This window comes from Haliotis rubra, unplaced genomic scaffold (genome assembly GCF_003918875.1).
Source record: "Haliotis rubra isolate DU_JTF1 unplaced genomic scaffold, ASM391887v1 Scf166, whole genome shotgun sequence".
Lineage (NCBI taxonomy): Eukaryota > Metazoa > Mollusca > Gastropoda > Lepetellida > Haliotidae > Haliotis > Haliotis rubra.
This window is the reverse complement of record NW_025765625.1, coordinates 1,035,408-1,048,722: the sequence shown is the minus strand read 5'-3', so window position 1 is coordinate 1,048,722 and position 13,315 is coordinate 1,035,408. Positions and strand designations below refer to the sequence as shown.

Genomic DNA, 13,315 nt, shown 5'->3' with positions numbered 1-13,315 from the left:
TTGGCAAGGGTAGTCTAGTGGTTAAAGCGTTCGCTCGTCACGCCGAAGATCCGGGTTCGATTCCCCATGAGTATAATCTGTGAAGCCCATTTCTAGTGACCCTGCGGTGATATTGCTGGACTATTGTTAAAAGCGGCATAAAATAGACTCACTTACTGAAATAACCAAACCAGTGATTGATATCAGCAACAACGTTGTCATCAAGCCTTTCGATCTATGTAGACGACTCGTATGACAAAAATAGGCTGTTGGGGATGTATTCAAACCGTGAATCCCTAGGGCTTAATGCATTGGTAGGCACGCAGATCGATGTCGCTGTTGACTCCTACGTGTTTGGAAGTATAATGATTTTACGTCTTTCAGAAAAATTGGACAACAAGAATCTGACGTCGACAGCGGCATCGCGTCCATGACTCGGGGTAAAGGGGGGAAGCGAAGAGGCGGTAAGGGAGGGGGGATTGATGAAGAAGAGACGCCGGAGGAACGACAGAGACGGAAACTTGGGCGGAGGGACGCTGACAGCGACAGCGACTACAGTTACAAAAGTCACCGAAGCGCCGGCGGCACACGTCACGTCACACGACGGCGGAAAAGGGCGGATGGCACTTACAGCGACGGTGAGTAAGACTGACCTTTCTGGGTCTTGGGTTTGACAACATCTCATTAACACGACCGGAGAACGCCACTTTGAGGTCATTACAGGGCATCTGGTCAAGGCGAAACTTTGTATTGGAGGGCAAATCGAAATGTTGGCAAACCGATCCGAATCATAACGGTATCGACGCTATTCTTTATGAAATTCATTTTTCTCGAGTCCCCTCTTTGTAGAAATCGGGTAAATTGATAAAAGGGGCAGATATTCATTATGCAGAGTTGCGTCCCGTGAAAGTGCAAGGATGTTGGTTCATCGCTTCCATTACGATTACCCATGTATGACTGGTTCTTTATGGATCTCACGAGAAAGGTAATATCTGCAAACTGGACTTTGCCACCTTGACCTGCCGTCCACTCTAATCTGACATGCCGTGAAAAAAACTGAAATTAGGTCAGAAATACACTTTTGTAAAATAATCTCTTTTCCAAGAACCCAAGTTCTCATTGCAATGGACTGTACCGTAAATATCTGAATTGTGATTTATTTTTCGATATTGGTATGGAACAGATGCATAGAGAAGTGAGAATACTGGAAGACACTGCTTAGGGTATTTTGTTGGTTAGACGGGATGACTTGTCATCGTATCCTAGCTAACTTCGTATGCTACTCATGATATCAGTCACTGGTTTGCCGGATTCAATCATGACTAGTTATATGCCTCCTTCATATAGCTGAAATATAGCTATGAATACACAATGCCATTTGGGATTACACTTTCTCACAACTTTCGCCCGTGGGAGCCGTGCCAATTTAAACCTGTCCGTGACCTAGACTACCAGTTGTCCGACTTCCATTTTTGTGGAAACCGTGACGGCTGAGTGGGTTAGATTACTCTGTGAACTGGCGATTAGGTGTCTGACTCTCAGGGTGTGAGTTCGAATCCCGGATGGGTCTCAACCCAACAAAAGTACTAGAATCTGTATTTTATTGAGAAAGTGTAATCCCAAATATAACGTTTGTTGTATAGCTGAAAATACATGCTGTATTCAATGAACATGAGCAAATGAGCGTAAAGTCAAAATGTCAAATGTAACGTTATCTCAGTGAGTGTAATACTTTTCCAACAGCTGAATCGTATCACAGCAGCCAAGATGAGGATGGTCAGGCTCGACGACGACGTCGACGACGAGAGAGGAAACACGGTTCAGATAGCGCTCATAGTTACTGCAGTGTCGTCAGTGCCGGAGGCACACGTCACGTCAAACGACGTCGTAAACGCGCTGACGGGACGTATTCAGCAAGTGAGTCCTACCACAGTTCTGACAGTGATGAACCTGGCGGAGGAAGAGCGAAGAACCGGAAGAAGAAGAAGAAGGAACGGCGTGAACATGGCAGCGACAGTGACCACAGCTACTACAGTGACGTCAGCGCCGGCGGCACGCATCACAGGAAGAGGAGAAAGAGAATCCGAGACGAGCATGGTAACGTCATCGGCCATGGCAAGGTCGAGAACTACACCAGTCCTGGTAAGCAGCTTATCTTCCACTGTAACTAGATGGTGTTGTATATTTCTTTTTGAGCGGGACAGTGAGGTAGCCTTATCGTTAAAGCTTCCGCTCGTCACGCCGAAAACCCGGGTTCGATTCCCAATATCGGTACAATGTGTGAAGCCAATTTTGGAGTCCCCCGCCGGATATTGCTAAAAGCGGTGTAAAACCTCACTCACTCACTTTTTGGTGCAGACCGTTGACCCCTGACGCGGAAGGTCGTTGTCTGATTCCTTGTCCACGTCATACCAAAAGACGTTAAATGATGGTACTTTTTGTCACCTTGCCTCTTTGCATTAAACGATTAAGAATTCCACTCGGCTCGGGGGCAGCCGAATGTGTCAGGAAGTGATGCATCCATATTAAACTGTGATGATATTTCAGTAGGTTAGCATCATGAAACCGGATTACGTGCTTAGAGACTTCATTAACGAAAGATTCTTGAATGTGACATTAATCACCACGTCACATCTCTTATTGTATCTGTGAAATCAGAAATAACGACTGTTCAAACAAAATTGTAAAGAAATATAATATTATTCGTAATTATTACTTTGTGCCTACATTAAGCAAACATTAGTTATGTTAGATGTTTAATCGTCTTTGACGTTGTTTCTGGAACATTTGCACAATTATTTATTAGAAACAGTTATTTCTTAAATTGTTTTACGACCGAAAACATAGTTAACTTGAAATATGAATGTGATGTTTTTTTCAATTCATTGATGCTTTATACTTTTTCAGAAAATTCCGACGATGAAAGGTATGATGTATATATGAATTATATTGGAGTAGTGGAAATTCGTCTTTCAATTTTAAAAGCGATTTCTTCAATTATTATTAATAAGGACACTTACATGTACAATATAAGTTTGGATTATGATTTAGTTTTCTAGATGTAATTTTTTCTACTAACGTGGATTATCGTACATGGTATTTATTTATTTCATATACTGAAGGGCAAAAGAAACAATACCGATTTCGTGTTTTTGTGATTGAAATCGAAATGCGATTGTGACTATAGAGCGTCAACCATTCCTGCAAATGTTTGTGACCTATGGGTTATTCTGTGTAAAAATATTTTGATTCAAAGACAACGGGGATATAAAGGCGACAAAATTATAAGAAATTGATTTTCTACCATATCACCTTTAGCATGTGTAAAAAAATTGTTCAAAGAAAGCAAATGTTATTTTCAACAGTAAGATGCCCCGGATAAACCTCAGTATTGTATTCCGCGATTGTATGTTTCCATTTCAATCGTATAAAAAGCATGTAGAAGTATTTTATGAATGATGACTAAGCGCCAGTATCATATAGTTTGTTTTGTGGTATCAGCAGCTAAAGATTTTATCAAACGTATGAACATCAACTCATGAACACATACTCATGCCAATAATGGTTTGTCACCCCAAAATTTTTAATTGAGGGGTTGGGGTTGTGAAAGTGTGTGTGGGGTTGGGGTGGGAGAGGGGTGACAACCATTATTGGCATAAGTATATTATGCCTTGCCCCTTCGTGTATATATCAGTCTCACATCAATTCTATTGTACTGTCTTAAGTTTGTTGTCAGTCAACTAACAATGGTTTTAGCATGGTATGGAATGTCTCTCGGGTCTTTTGGTGTAGATGTGGATAGATGTGTAATGTGATTGTAGTGAATAGAGGGTTAAGATGTCAATCATTGTTGTACATAACCAATGTTACAATTTTCTTCATTTTAGAAAATATGACTTTTATTTCTTCCAAACTTGTTAGTGTAACCATGAAAAGGGATTTTAGCACGTGTTTCAACGTAGTTGACATACGAACTTTCAGCTACATCTAGCCATTTTAATGTAACTGACATACGAACTTTCAGCTACATCTAGCCATTTTAATGTAACTGACATACGAACTTTCAGATATATCTAGCCATTTTAAATATATCTAGCCACTTTAATGTAACTGACATACGAACTTTCAGCTACATCTAGCCATTTTAATGTAACTGACATACGAACTTTCAGATATATCTAGCCATTTTAATGTAACTGACATACGAACTTTCAGCTACATCTAGCCATTTTAATGTAACTGACATACAAACTTTCAGCTACATCTAGCCATTTTAATGTAACTGACATACGAACTTTCAGCTATATCTAGCCATTTTAATGTAGCTGACTTACGAACTTTCAGTAATATCTAGCCCTGTCTCACAGCCGAAATACGCACTAGCCACTTTTAAATACATGTAGTAGATGTAGGAACTTTCACCTTTCAGGCTTTATAACGTGACCGACATAAGAATTTCAGTTAAATCTAGTCCTGTCTACGTAGCTGACATACGAACTTTCCGTTATATCTAGCTATTTTTATGTATTTAGCATGCGAACGCTCAGTTATATATAGCATTTTTAAGGTACCTAACGTGCGATTTTCAACTATATCTAGCCATGTTTACATAGTTGACATAAAAACATTATGATATATCCAGCAATTTGTTCGCAGCTGAAATAGGAACTTTCCGTTATATCTAGCCATTTTACGTTGCTGACATACATGCAATGATCATCTAGCCATATGACAATATCTAGCCATGACATGTGTGTGACAATCCCCCAGTGTGTACACCACGGTGTCGGATGGAAAAGGCGGCAAAGTCCGCGTGAAGAAGGAGAAACCCGGGAAAGGCGGTAAAGGCGGGAAAGGCGGTAAAGGCGGAAAAGGTGGGAAAGGTGGGAAAAAAGGCCGGAACTACACCGGCGTCTTCAGCGACGAATCTAGCGACGATGACGACGTTGATTTGTCGAATATGACAGAGGAAGAGAAGAAAACATATTTCGCAGAGAAGGCAAAGAGGAAGGCAGAACGAGAGAAGAGAAGAAGGGAGAAATACGGCGACAAATATGACGAGATGGTCGCCAAACATGAAAAGTTCGTAAAGCCGTATAGTAGCTTGCGTGGAATGTTTGACATATTTTTTATATATCTTTGACATAACACGTGTGTGCGACACGTATATCTCGAATTTGCACTGTTTCCTCTGTTACTTTCAACACATCTCTTTCCATAATGCATATAAACAAATCCGTCTGTGATTTCAACACATCGCTTTCCATGATGAATATAAAGAATTCCATCTGTGATTTCAACACATCTCTTTCCATATTGCATATAAAAAAGTCAATCCGTGATTTCAACACATTTCTTTCCATAAAGCATATAAACAATTCCATCTCTGATTTTAACATAGCTCTTCCCATAACGCATATAAACCATTCCATCTCTGATTTTAACATAGCTCTTCCCATAACGCATATAATCAATTCCATCTCCGGTTTCAATATACCTCTTTCCATAATGTTTAAGAACATTTCCTCCTCTGATTTCAACATTTTCCATAATGCATATATACATTCCATCTGTGATTTCAACACATCTCTTCCCATAATGCATATAGAAATTTCCAACACATCTCTTTCCATAATGCATATAGACAATTCAATGTGTGATTTCAACACATCTCTTCCCATAATGCATGTAGACAATTCCGTCTTGCACATATTCTTGATATCATAACTGTTTGAGAACGGCAATGGTTGTTTCAGCACGAACTGTTGTTTGACAATGCATTCTAACACCCTGTGCAATTATCGTGTTATCCTGTCTATATTCGCCTTCTGTGGCGATGTAACCTGAACTATTTCTTGCTAATGCACGCTGATTTGATACCTTTTATCAAATTATCTTTTCGATTTTTCGTACGGTTGAAATTCGACATTTTAGTGAACGACTGTCTGAAACGTCTATCGAAATTTCGTTCCAACTTTGTTTTTAACCATTGACCAAGTTGAGCTTCATGAGTTCTGGGCCCTGTTCTGCAATGCGCTGTTGCCCTTAGATAATTGTACTCCTATACTTTATATAGGTTCACGGTCGTCTTTCCTCTGAAGTTGAGTTATGGAATATGGTCTGATCTTTGAATTAACGTACAGTAAAATGGCTAATATTCTTATTTATGTGCCAATGGGTTTTAAAGATATTTACATAACATAAGTGCTTAAATGTTTAAAGGCAAGAGAAACTATTTTCCTTATAACTGTCTAACTGTTGGTATCGATGTATTATATGGTGAGGGTTCGATGATATCACTCCTTCAGAACTTCTTACCTTCCTGTTCTCCAACAATGTAGACAGATTTATCTAGATCGGACCTTATCCAACTCTGTCATGCACACAGACACCATCACTCATAAGACTCTATCTATCAGACTGAAGAAAGCATGGAGCAAACCCGTCTTCAGCGACGAATCTAGCGACGATGACGACGTTGATTTGTCGAATATGACAGAGGAAGAGAAGAAGAAATATTTCGCAGAGAAGGCAAAGAGGAAGGAGGAACGGGAGAAGAGAAGAAGGGAGAAATATGGCGACAAATATGACGAAATGATGGCAGAGCATGAAAAGTTCGTAAATTGCACCAACTGTTGCATGCGTTGTGCAGTGATTTACCGACCCACATATAATCCCAAACTCATATATAACACAACATCCATCTATAGCATAATCTTCATCCTCAATATATAACATCCATATATATAACTGAACCTGGACTTTCTCTAATCTTGCTGTGAATGAATATTAACTGCCATTAATACCTTCCGGCATATGACGTATTGCTTATCAGAGGTTGTGGGTTCATCGAAAAGGTTCTTCCAATTGCTTGACTCGTATTCACGCCTCCTGACAAATTGCGTTAGTGTTTGCATTTAAACCAGTCATGCATGATGCCAATATTTTCTGGTTTTGGGTGTTGTTATTGCTCAGCAACAGGTCCTATTAAACGCTTCTATTTAAAATTACAGAGCTACATGCGGCTATTCCGTCATAGTTCTACTAACAGGAATAATCACGTATTTTCTATCTTTGTGATGGTATCATTTGTAGCATGATCAATTAAATTATATTGGAGCTTTATTAACAGTTCGTTGATAATTGTATCGTATGGGTATCACTGTAGCGTGTACACGTCTGAGTTGCTGTCGGCGACCTGGGTAGCCCGGTTCACTTTTACGCCTCTAGCATTTATTGTACAGAGTTGCAGTTCAGAATCTGATGGTCATGGGCTCGAATCCCAGATGTGGTTCTGGTTTCCTGTCAGCACCAGGGGTCTGCTAAAGTTGTAAATGTCTTTGATCTGGATCTTTCTCACACATGAAGCTGACACGCCGTGATGTAACTGAAATACTGTCCAAAGCGGCTTTAAACCAAACTCACTCAATCAATCTTGTAACTGCGGCGGTGGGGTAGCCTGATGGTTAAAGCGTTCGCTCGTCACGCTGAAGACCCAGGTTCGATTCCCCACATGCCAGTACAATGTGTGAAAACCATGTCTGGTGTTCCCCGTCAATCTTGTATCTGCTTTGGTTATATGAACAATATTCAGTCTCATTTCGTCATCACTTGAGATTTTGTTTTATTTGGTATTTTGTTTTATAAATATACATTTCACACTATATTTCAATGCAATTCTTTTCCACTGTCCTATAATATCAGGGAATGCCATTTTGGTTTCTATAGAACAAATCATTAATCTCGGCACCCTGCCTTATCAATGGGACGAAGACCTCTCTCAGCACGACGTGTGTAATGGATTAGGCGTGATCAACATGGAGGCATTTGTCAGTATCACGTAACACTTTATCTTCCATCAGGGGATATATTCTGTCTCGGAAGGAATGTGTGGGACATGGGATATTATAATTATGGTAACCAATCACAGTCTCCTTTAGCCATTCCCTGCGCCCCCCAGCGAGACCCAATAACCTCGACATGAAACCCCTTATCCACCGATAAGTGTTAACATGCCATACTTTCATTAAATGTAACTTATGCCCAGTTCCTCTGATTATCTCCCTTGATCTTCACCTCCACCCGCAATGGCGTCGTATCACGTGACACGGGTTGTATCTGTCCCACTTTGTCCGAAGCATGGTTGCTTATGGTTCCCTTGTCACGCAACCTGGGATGACATCTTGATGTACTTCGTATACACACAGATCTCTTATCTTAAGAAACTGACGTGACATCAACCGTTGCCTAGCAGTACTGCAGCAGAAAGCGTTTGCAAGTTATATGGCGCTCACCTAGTTCAGGCTTTAAGGCGTTCAAGCTTAATATCCCCGTTACGTTAAAGAGGGTGTTTTTCCATTGAAACCAAGACTGGTTATGCGTCAGGATAACGCGAGTGGACTTTGATTCTTGTTCGTCGTTTCAAACGGAGGGATTAATATTCTCGGATTGTTCACTCTCCCAGTGCATCACGCCTGTAGGTTTATGAATTTATAATAGTAGCCACGAATCTTGGTCGTGTAAGTATACCAACCATTTACGATGAGTAAGAATGTCAGTTTCTCAGCCCCTTTGTCCTCCAATCTTAGACGTAAGAAAGATATACGACGTGAGGAACGTCGTCGTCTCGGCCTCAACAGCGCCTCCTCGTCTGAGTACGACGAACTCGGCAACAAGAAGCCCAAAACCAAAGGGGCCAGGAAGGATGGTCTAGGTGATGAAGAGGGTGGCCCTGATGGGTGAGTCCGGCGGTTGCTGTGACGCTGGTTCGAACCCTGTTTGTGTGAAACCCGATGTGTGTGCTGTGCTAAGGGTTCGAACCCCATATTCTGTGATGGGCGTTTTCTTTTCAGATTATTCGGTTTGAAGGAAATATATTTTTTAGTTTAGAGACAAGTACATGAATATTATTATAGCTGCATCTTGTGTCACGTGTTGAGTGATTACGTAACAGTTCCACCTTAGATGTAGATATTGAAAGTTATTGTTTTTCTGTGTATTAAATTTTATTTTAAGTATTTCAATCATTATAGTTTAACGAGTCTGATTTTTACAACCATATTTACGGATAAGTTATCGTTCTTCTGTTTGGTGACTAGGATCCATAAAGGGACCCAATGGAACATAACGCTCTTAATATGCTCACCGCGAGAAAGTGCTATAACGTCGTTATACAGCATGTGAAGTGGTCAATAGTATGTCTTCTTACCCAATTTGCGTGAATCGTTGCTCATACTATCAGCCACTGGTTTGCTGGTCGAATGTTATTATTGATTGATCAGCGTGATGCAGCTGTAACTAGTATGAAACAACATTCACGAACTTAGGACACAAAGATCTACATATCTGAAGACTGTTTATTGGTGTTGGGAATAACACATGACCTTGCTTGTTTTAGTACTAATTTTAAGGCTACGGTTAAAAATGATCAACACAATCCTCCAAATGGCCCAGTCGTGTGTGTTTTTATATATTGTTTTCAGTTTGTATTTTTGTTTCAGTGTAGTTAAGTCGTTGGTTTAAACAACCACTAGAGCAAGGCGATCTTGTTTTGCATGTTTAACATCGTACATAATCAAAAATGTTCTATTTTCGTTTTCTCTGTTTCAGCTGACTATCATTTAAAAGACTACGAATATTTCCATTTTAATTACATAATAACAATATCAGCCTTTTAAATATTTTAATTTCATATTATTTCCATAAATAATCATTTTCGAAATTATATTAAAATTCAATTATTTTATACACTTTTAAAACAAATCTTAAAATAGTCATAATTTTGTGACGAGTTCAGGTAACAAAATCTTTCATGTTTTAAAACTTTCCTGTTTTGAACTCAAAGTAACTAAATGGTTCTGTTTGTCAGGAGGAAGAAGGGCCGTAGAAATAAAGACGGCAACGAAGGTGATGATGAAAGTGACGATAGTAAGTATTGTGTGAATCACGTGACACGGTTGCCTAGCAATACACAAAAACAACACATGTTTAACATACATCCAGTAGTTACATTATTAACATTGATTTCAAATTATTTGATTATTTGTTTCAAAGATGAACACACGTACCTACGTTCTGATTCTAATAACGGATTCAGTTTTCAAGCATCCAGTATTCGCGTCGGACATTTTTCTTCGTTGATTTCAATAAGGAGAATACACTACAGTTGTGAAGTCATTTGTCCTTCAAAATAAAGAAGATATCTTGGTTCGTACCACCCCATAAATTATTTTTCCTGCACAAATATGACCCACATGCATGATTTATAACAACCGTTAGGTTGGTTTCATAGTTTTACTTACATACACCTTCGCACGTTTGAAGAATGCAACGAATCCCATTTCCTCGGATCTCTATATGGTTTAATGTTAATTGCCTTGCAAAATAAATAAAATTATAAAACATTTTTCATAAAAGTTAAAAATACGTTTAAAATGTTTAAGATTTTATTTAATAGAAAATTGAAGTTAAATAAACTTTGAAACTAACACTCACACACGTTCACCTTACAACCTGAAGGTACAAACACTGTTAAAGTCTTGATTTATCCGACACATGGTTCTCCAAAACAGTTTACTCAGAGGAGCATTTGCCAAATTTCTTCACACCTTGAACTTTTGACATAGTGTTGTACCTTTAGGAACTACTGGATGTGTTGATGTCACTGGTGCCCACGTTTTCTGTCACCTGGTTTGATTGGCACCCCTCTAACAACGAATGCATGCATTTGAAGGAAAACTTTGTGTTGATAATGTTCGACCAATTTTGTACAGATTATGACTTGACTGGCCGGAGAAAGAAGAAGGGAGGTCACAGACCAGGGTCAGGAGATGGTTATGAATATGTAAGTATGTAATAAAGTTTAACGTCGTATTCAAGGATTATTGAACGTATATTCAGTCATTTTCAGGTGATATTACTGTCCGTGATGAGATATCCGGTTGCTGTCTTTGTCAGCATAGTGGATGGGGTATCCGGGTGATATCACTGTGAGTGCAGTAGGTGAGATATCCATCGCATATCATTGTCCATGTAGTGGCGAGATATTCAGGTGATATCACAGTGCGTGACCAGATATTCAGGTGATATCACTGTCCGTGATGAGATATCCGGTTGCTGTCTTTGTCAGCATAGTGGATGAGGTATCCGGGTGATATCTGTGGAGTGCAGTATAGGTGAGATGTCCATCGCATATCATTGTCCATGTAGTGGCGAGATATTCAGGTGATATCACAGTGCGTGACCAGATATTCAGGTGATATCACTGTCCGTGATGAGATATCCGGTTGCTGTCTTTGTCAGCATAGTGGATGAGGTATCCGGGTGATATCACTGTGAGTGCAGTAGGTGAGATACCCATCGCATATCATTGTCCATGTAGTGGCGTGATATTCAGGTGATATCACAGTGCGTGACCAGATATTCAGGTGATATCACTGTAGTTATGAAATATTCTATTGATAGCTCTGTCACAATAGTTGATGATAGCACTGCGAGTGTAGTAAATGAGATATCCGTCGTATATCATTGTCCATGCTGTTATGAGATATACTGATGATATCACTGTCCGTGATGAGATATCCGATTGATATCACTGTCAGCATAGTGGATGAGGTATCCATGTGATAACACTGTGACTGCAGGAGTGAGTGAGTTTAGTTTTACGCCGCACTCAGCAATATTCCAGCTATATGGCGGCGGTCTGTAAATAATCCTGTCTGGACCATACAATCCAGTAATCAACAGCATGAGCATCGATCTGCGAAATTGGGAACCGATGACATGTGTCAACCAAGTCAGCGAGCCTGACCACCCGATCCCGTTAGTCGCCTCTTACGACAAGCATGGGTTACTGAAGATCAATATTCTAACCCGGATCTTCACGGGTGTGACTGTAGGAGGTGAGATATGCGTCGCATATTATTGTCCATGTAATGGTGAGATGTTCAGGTGATATCACTGTCCGTGCAGAAGATCAGATATCCGTTTGATATCACTGTCAGCATAGTGGATGATATCCCTGTGATTATAGTCGGCGAGATATCCATCGCATATCATTGTCCATGTAGTGGCGAGATATTCAGGTGATATTACTCTCGATGTGCTGTGTAGTGGGTGCGGAGGGGGTATCACCTTGAATGCTTTGGATGAAATACCCGGATCTACCTTCCTGTATGTTTACTTCATTCTGATTGGCCTATATTACAGAACAGATATTTACCAATTTTCAAACTAATTTCCACACCACGTTACATTTTTAAATTTCACATGTTTTGGGTTACAGAAATACGATGACAAGGGAAGAATCATCTCCAAGAAACGAATTAAAAAGGTAAATAAGGCACTACAGTTGAGTTCCACATACAAATAACTATTATTTGGTGTACCGGTTAGTGACGTTAACACTACAGAAACACTGGATAATGAACTTCCTTCTCTGTTTCAGGATGGTGACAGTAGCGGCTCTGAATATGAATATGAATATGGTAAGATATTATCAATATTATTGAAAGATAGTAGTAGTATCAGTAATAGTAGTAGTAACAGCAGCAGCATTAGTAGAAGCAGCGGTATCAGTAGTAGTAGTAGTAGAAGTAGTAGCAGTAGTAGTAGTAGTAGAAGTAGTAGCAGTAGAAGTAGTAGCAGTAGCAGTAGTAGTAGTAGTAGTAGTAGTAGTAGTAGTAGCAGTAGTAGTAGTAGTAGCAGTAGTAGTAGCAGTAGTAGTAGCAGTAGCAGTAGTAGTAGTAGTAGCAGTAAAGTAGTAGTAAGTAGCAGCAGCATTAGTGGAAGTGAGTAGTATCAGTAGTAGCAGCAGTAGTAGAAGTGAGTAGCAGCAGTAGTAGCAGTAGCAGTAGTAGTAGTAGTAGTAGTAGTAGTAGCAGTAGTAGTAGTAGTAGTAGTAGTAGTAGTAGTAGTAGTAGTAGTAGTAGTAGTAGTAGTAGTAGTAGTAGTAGAAGTAGTAGTAGTAGTAGTAGTAGTAGTAGTAGTAGTAGCGGTAGTAGTGGTGGCAGTGGAAGTAGTAGCAGTAGTAGCAGCAGCAGTAGTAGTAGAAGCAGTAAGTAGTAGCAGTAGTAGTAGTGGCAGTAGTAGTAGCAGTAGTAGTAGTAGTAGTAGTAGAAGCAGTAGTAGCAGTAGTGGTAGTAGTAGCAGTGGTAGTAGTAGTAGTAGTAGCAGTGGTAGTAGTAGTAGTAGTGAAGTAGTAGCAGTAGTAGTAGTAGCAGTAGTAGTAGCAGTAGTAGTAGTAGTAGTAGTAGTAGTAGTAGTAGTAGTAGTAGTAGTAGTGGTAGTAGTAGCAGTGGTAGGTAGTAGTAGTAGTAGTAAGTAGTAGTAGTAGTAG

The 13,315-nt window shown here is 39.8% G+C and overlaps 1 protein-coding gene across 4 annotated transcripts in view; it reads left to right on the top strand.

Moving 5' to 3' along the window:
- The window catches only part of LOC124272090 (titin homolog), an 86,852-nt gene that overhangs the window by 44,914 nt on the left and 28,623 nt on the right, over positions 1–13,315 (top strand). The window contains exons 10-19 of one of the 4 annotated variants that reach the window (XM_046707233.1): positions 364–617; positions 1,723–2,121; positions 2,887–2,905; positions 4,750–5,061; positions 6,399–6,593; positions 8,568–8,717; positions 9,848–9,906; positions 10,752–10,822; positions 12,263–12,310; positions 12,425–12,464. In XM_046707233.1, coding sequence (XP_046563189.1) covers positions 364–617; positions 1,723–2,121; positions 2,887–2,905; positions 4,750–5,061; positions 6,399–6,593; positions 8,568–8,717; positions 9,848–9,906; positions 10,752–10,822; positions 12,263–12,310; positions 12,425–12,464 — 1,547 coding nt within the window. The remainder of the gene's footprint in view (positions 1–363; positions 618–1,722; positions 2,122–2,886; positions 2,906–4,749; positions 5,062–6,398; positions 6,594–8,567; positions 8,718–9,847; positions 9,907–10,751; positions 10,823–12,262; positions 12,311–12,424; positions 12,465–13,315) is intronic. The other 3 variants (XM_046707234.1, XM_046707235.1, XM_046707237.1) reach the window with 3 other exon arrangements.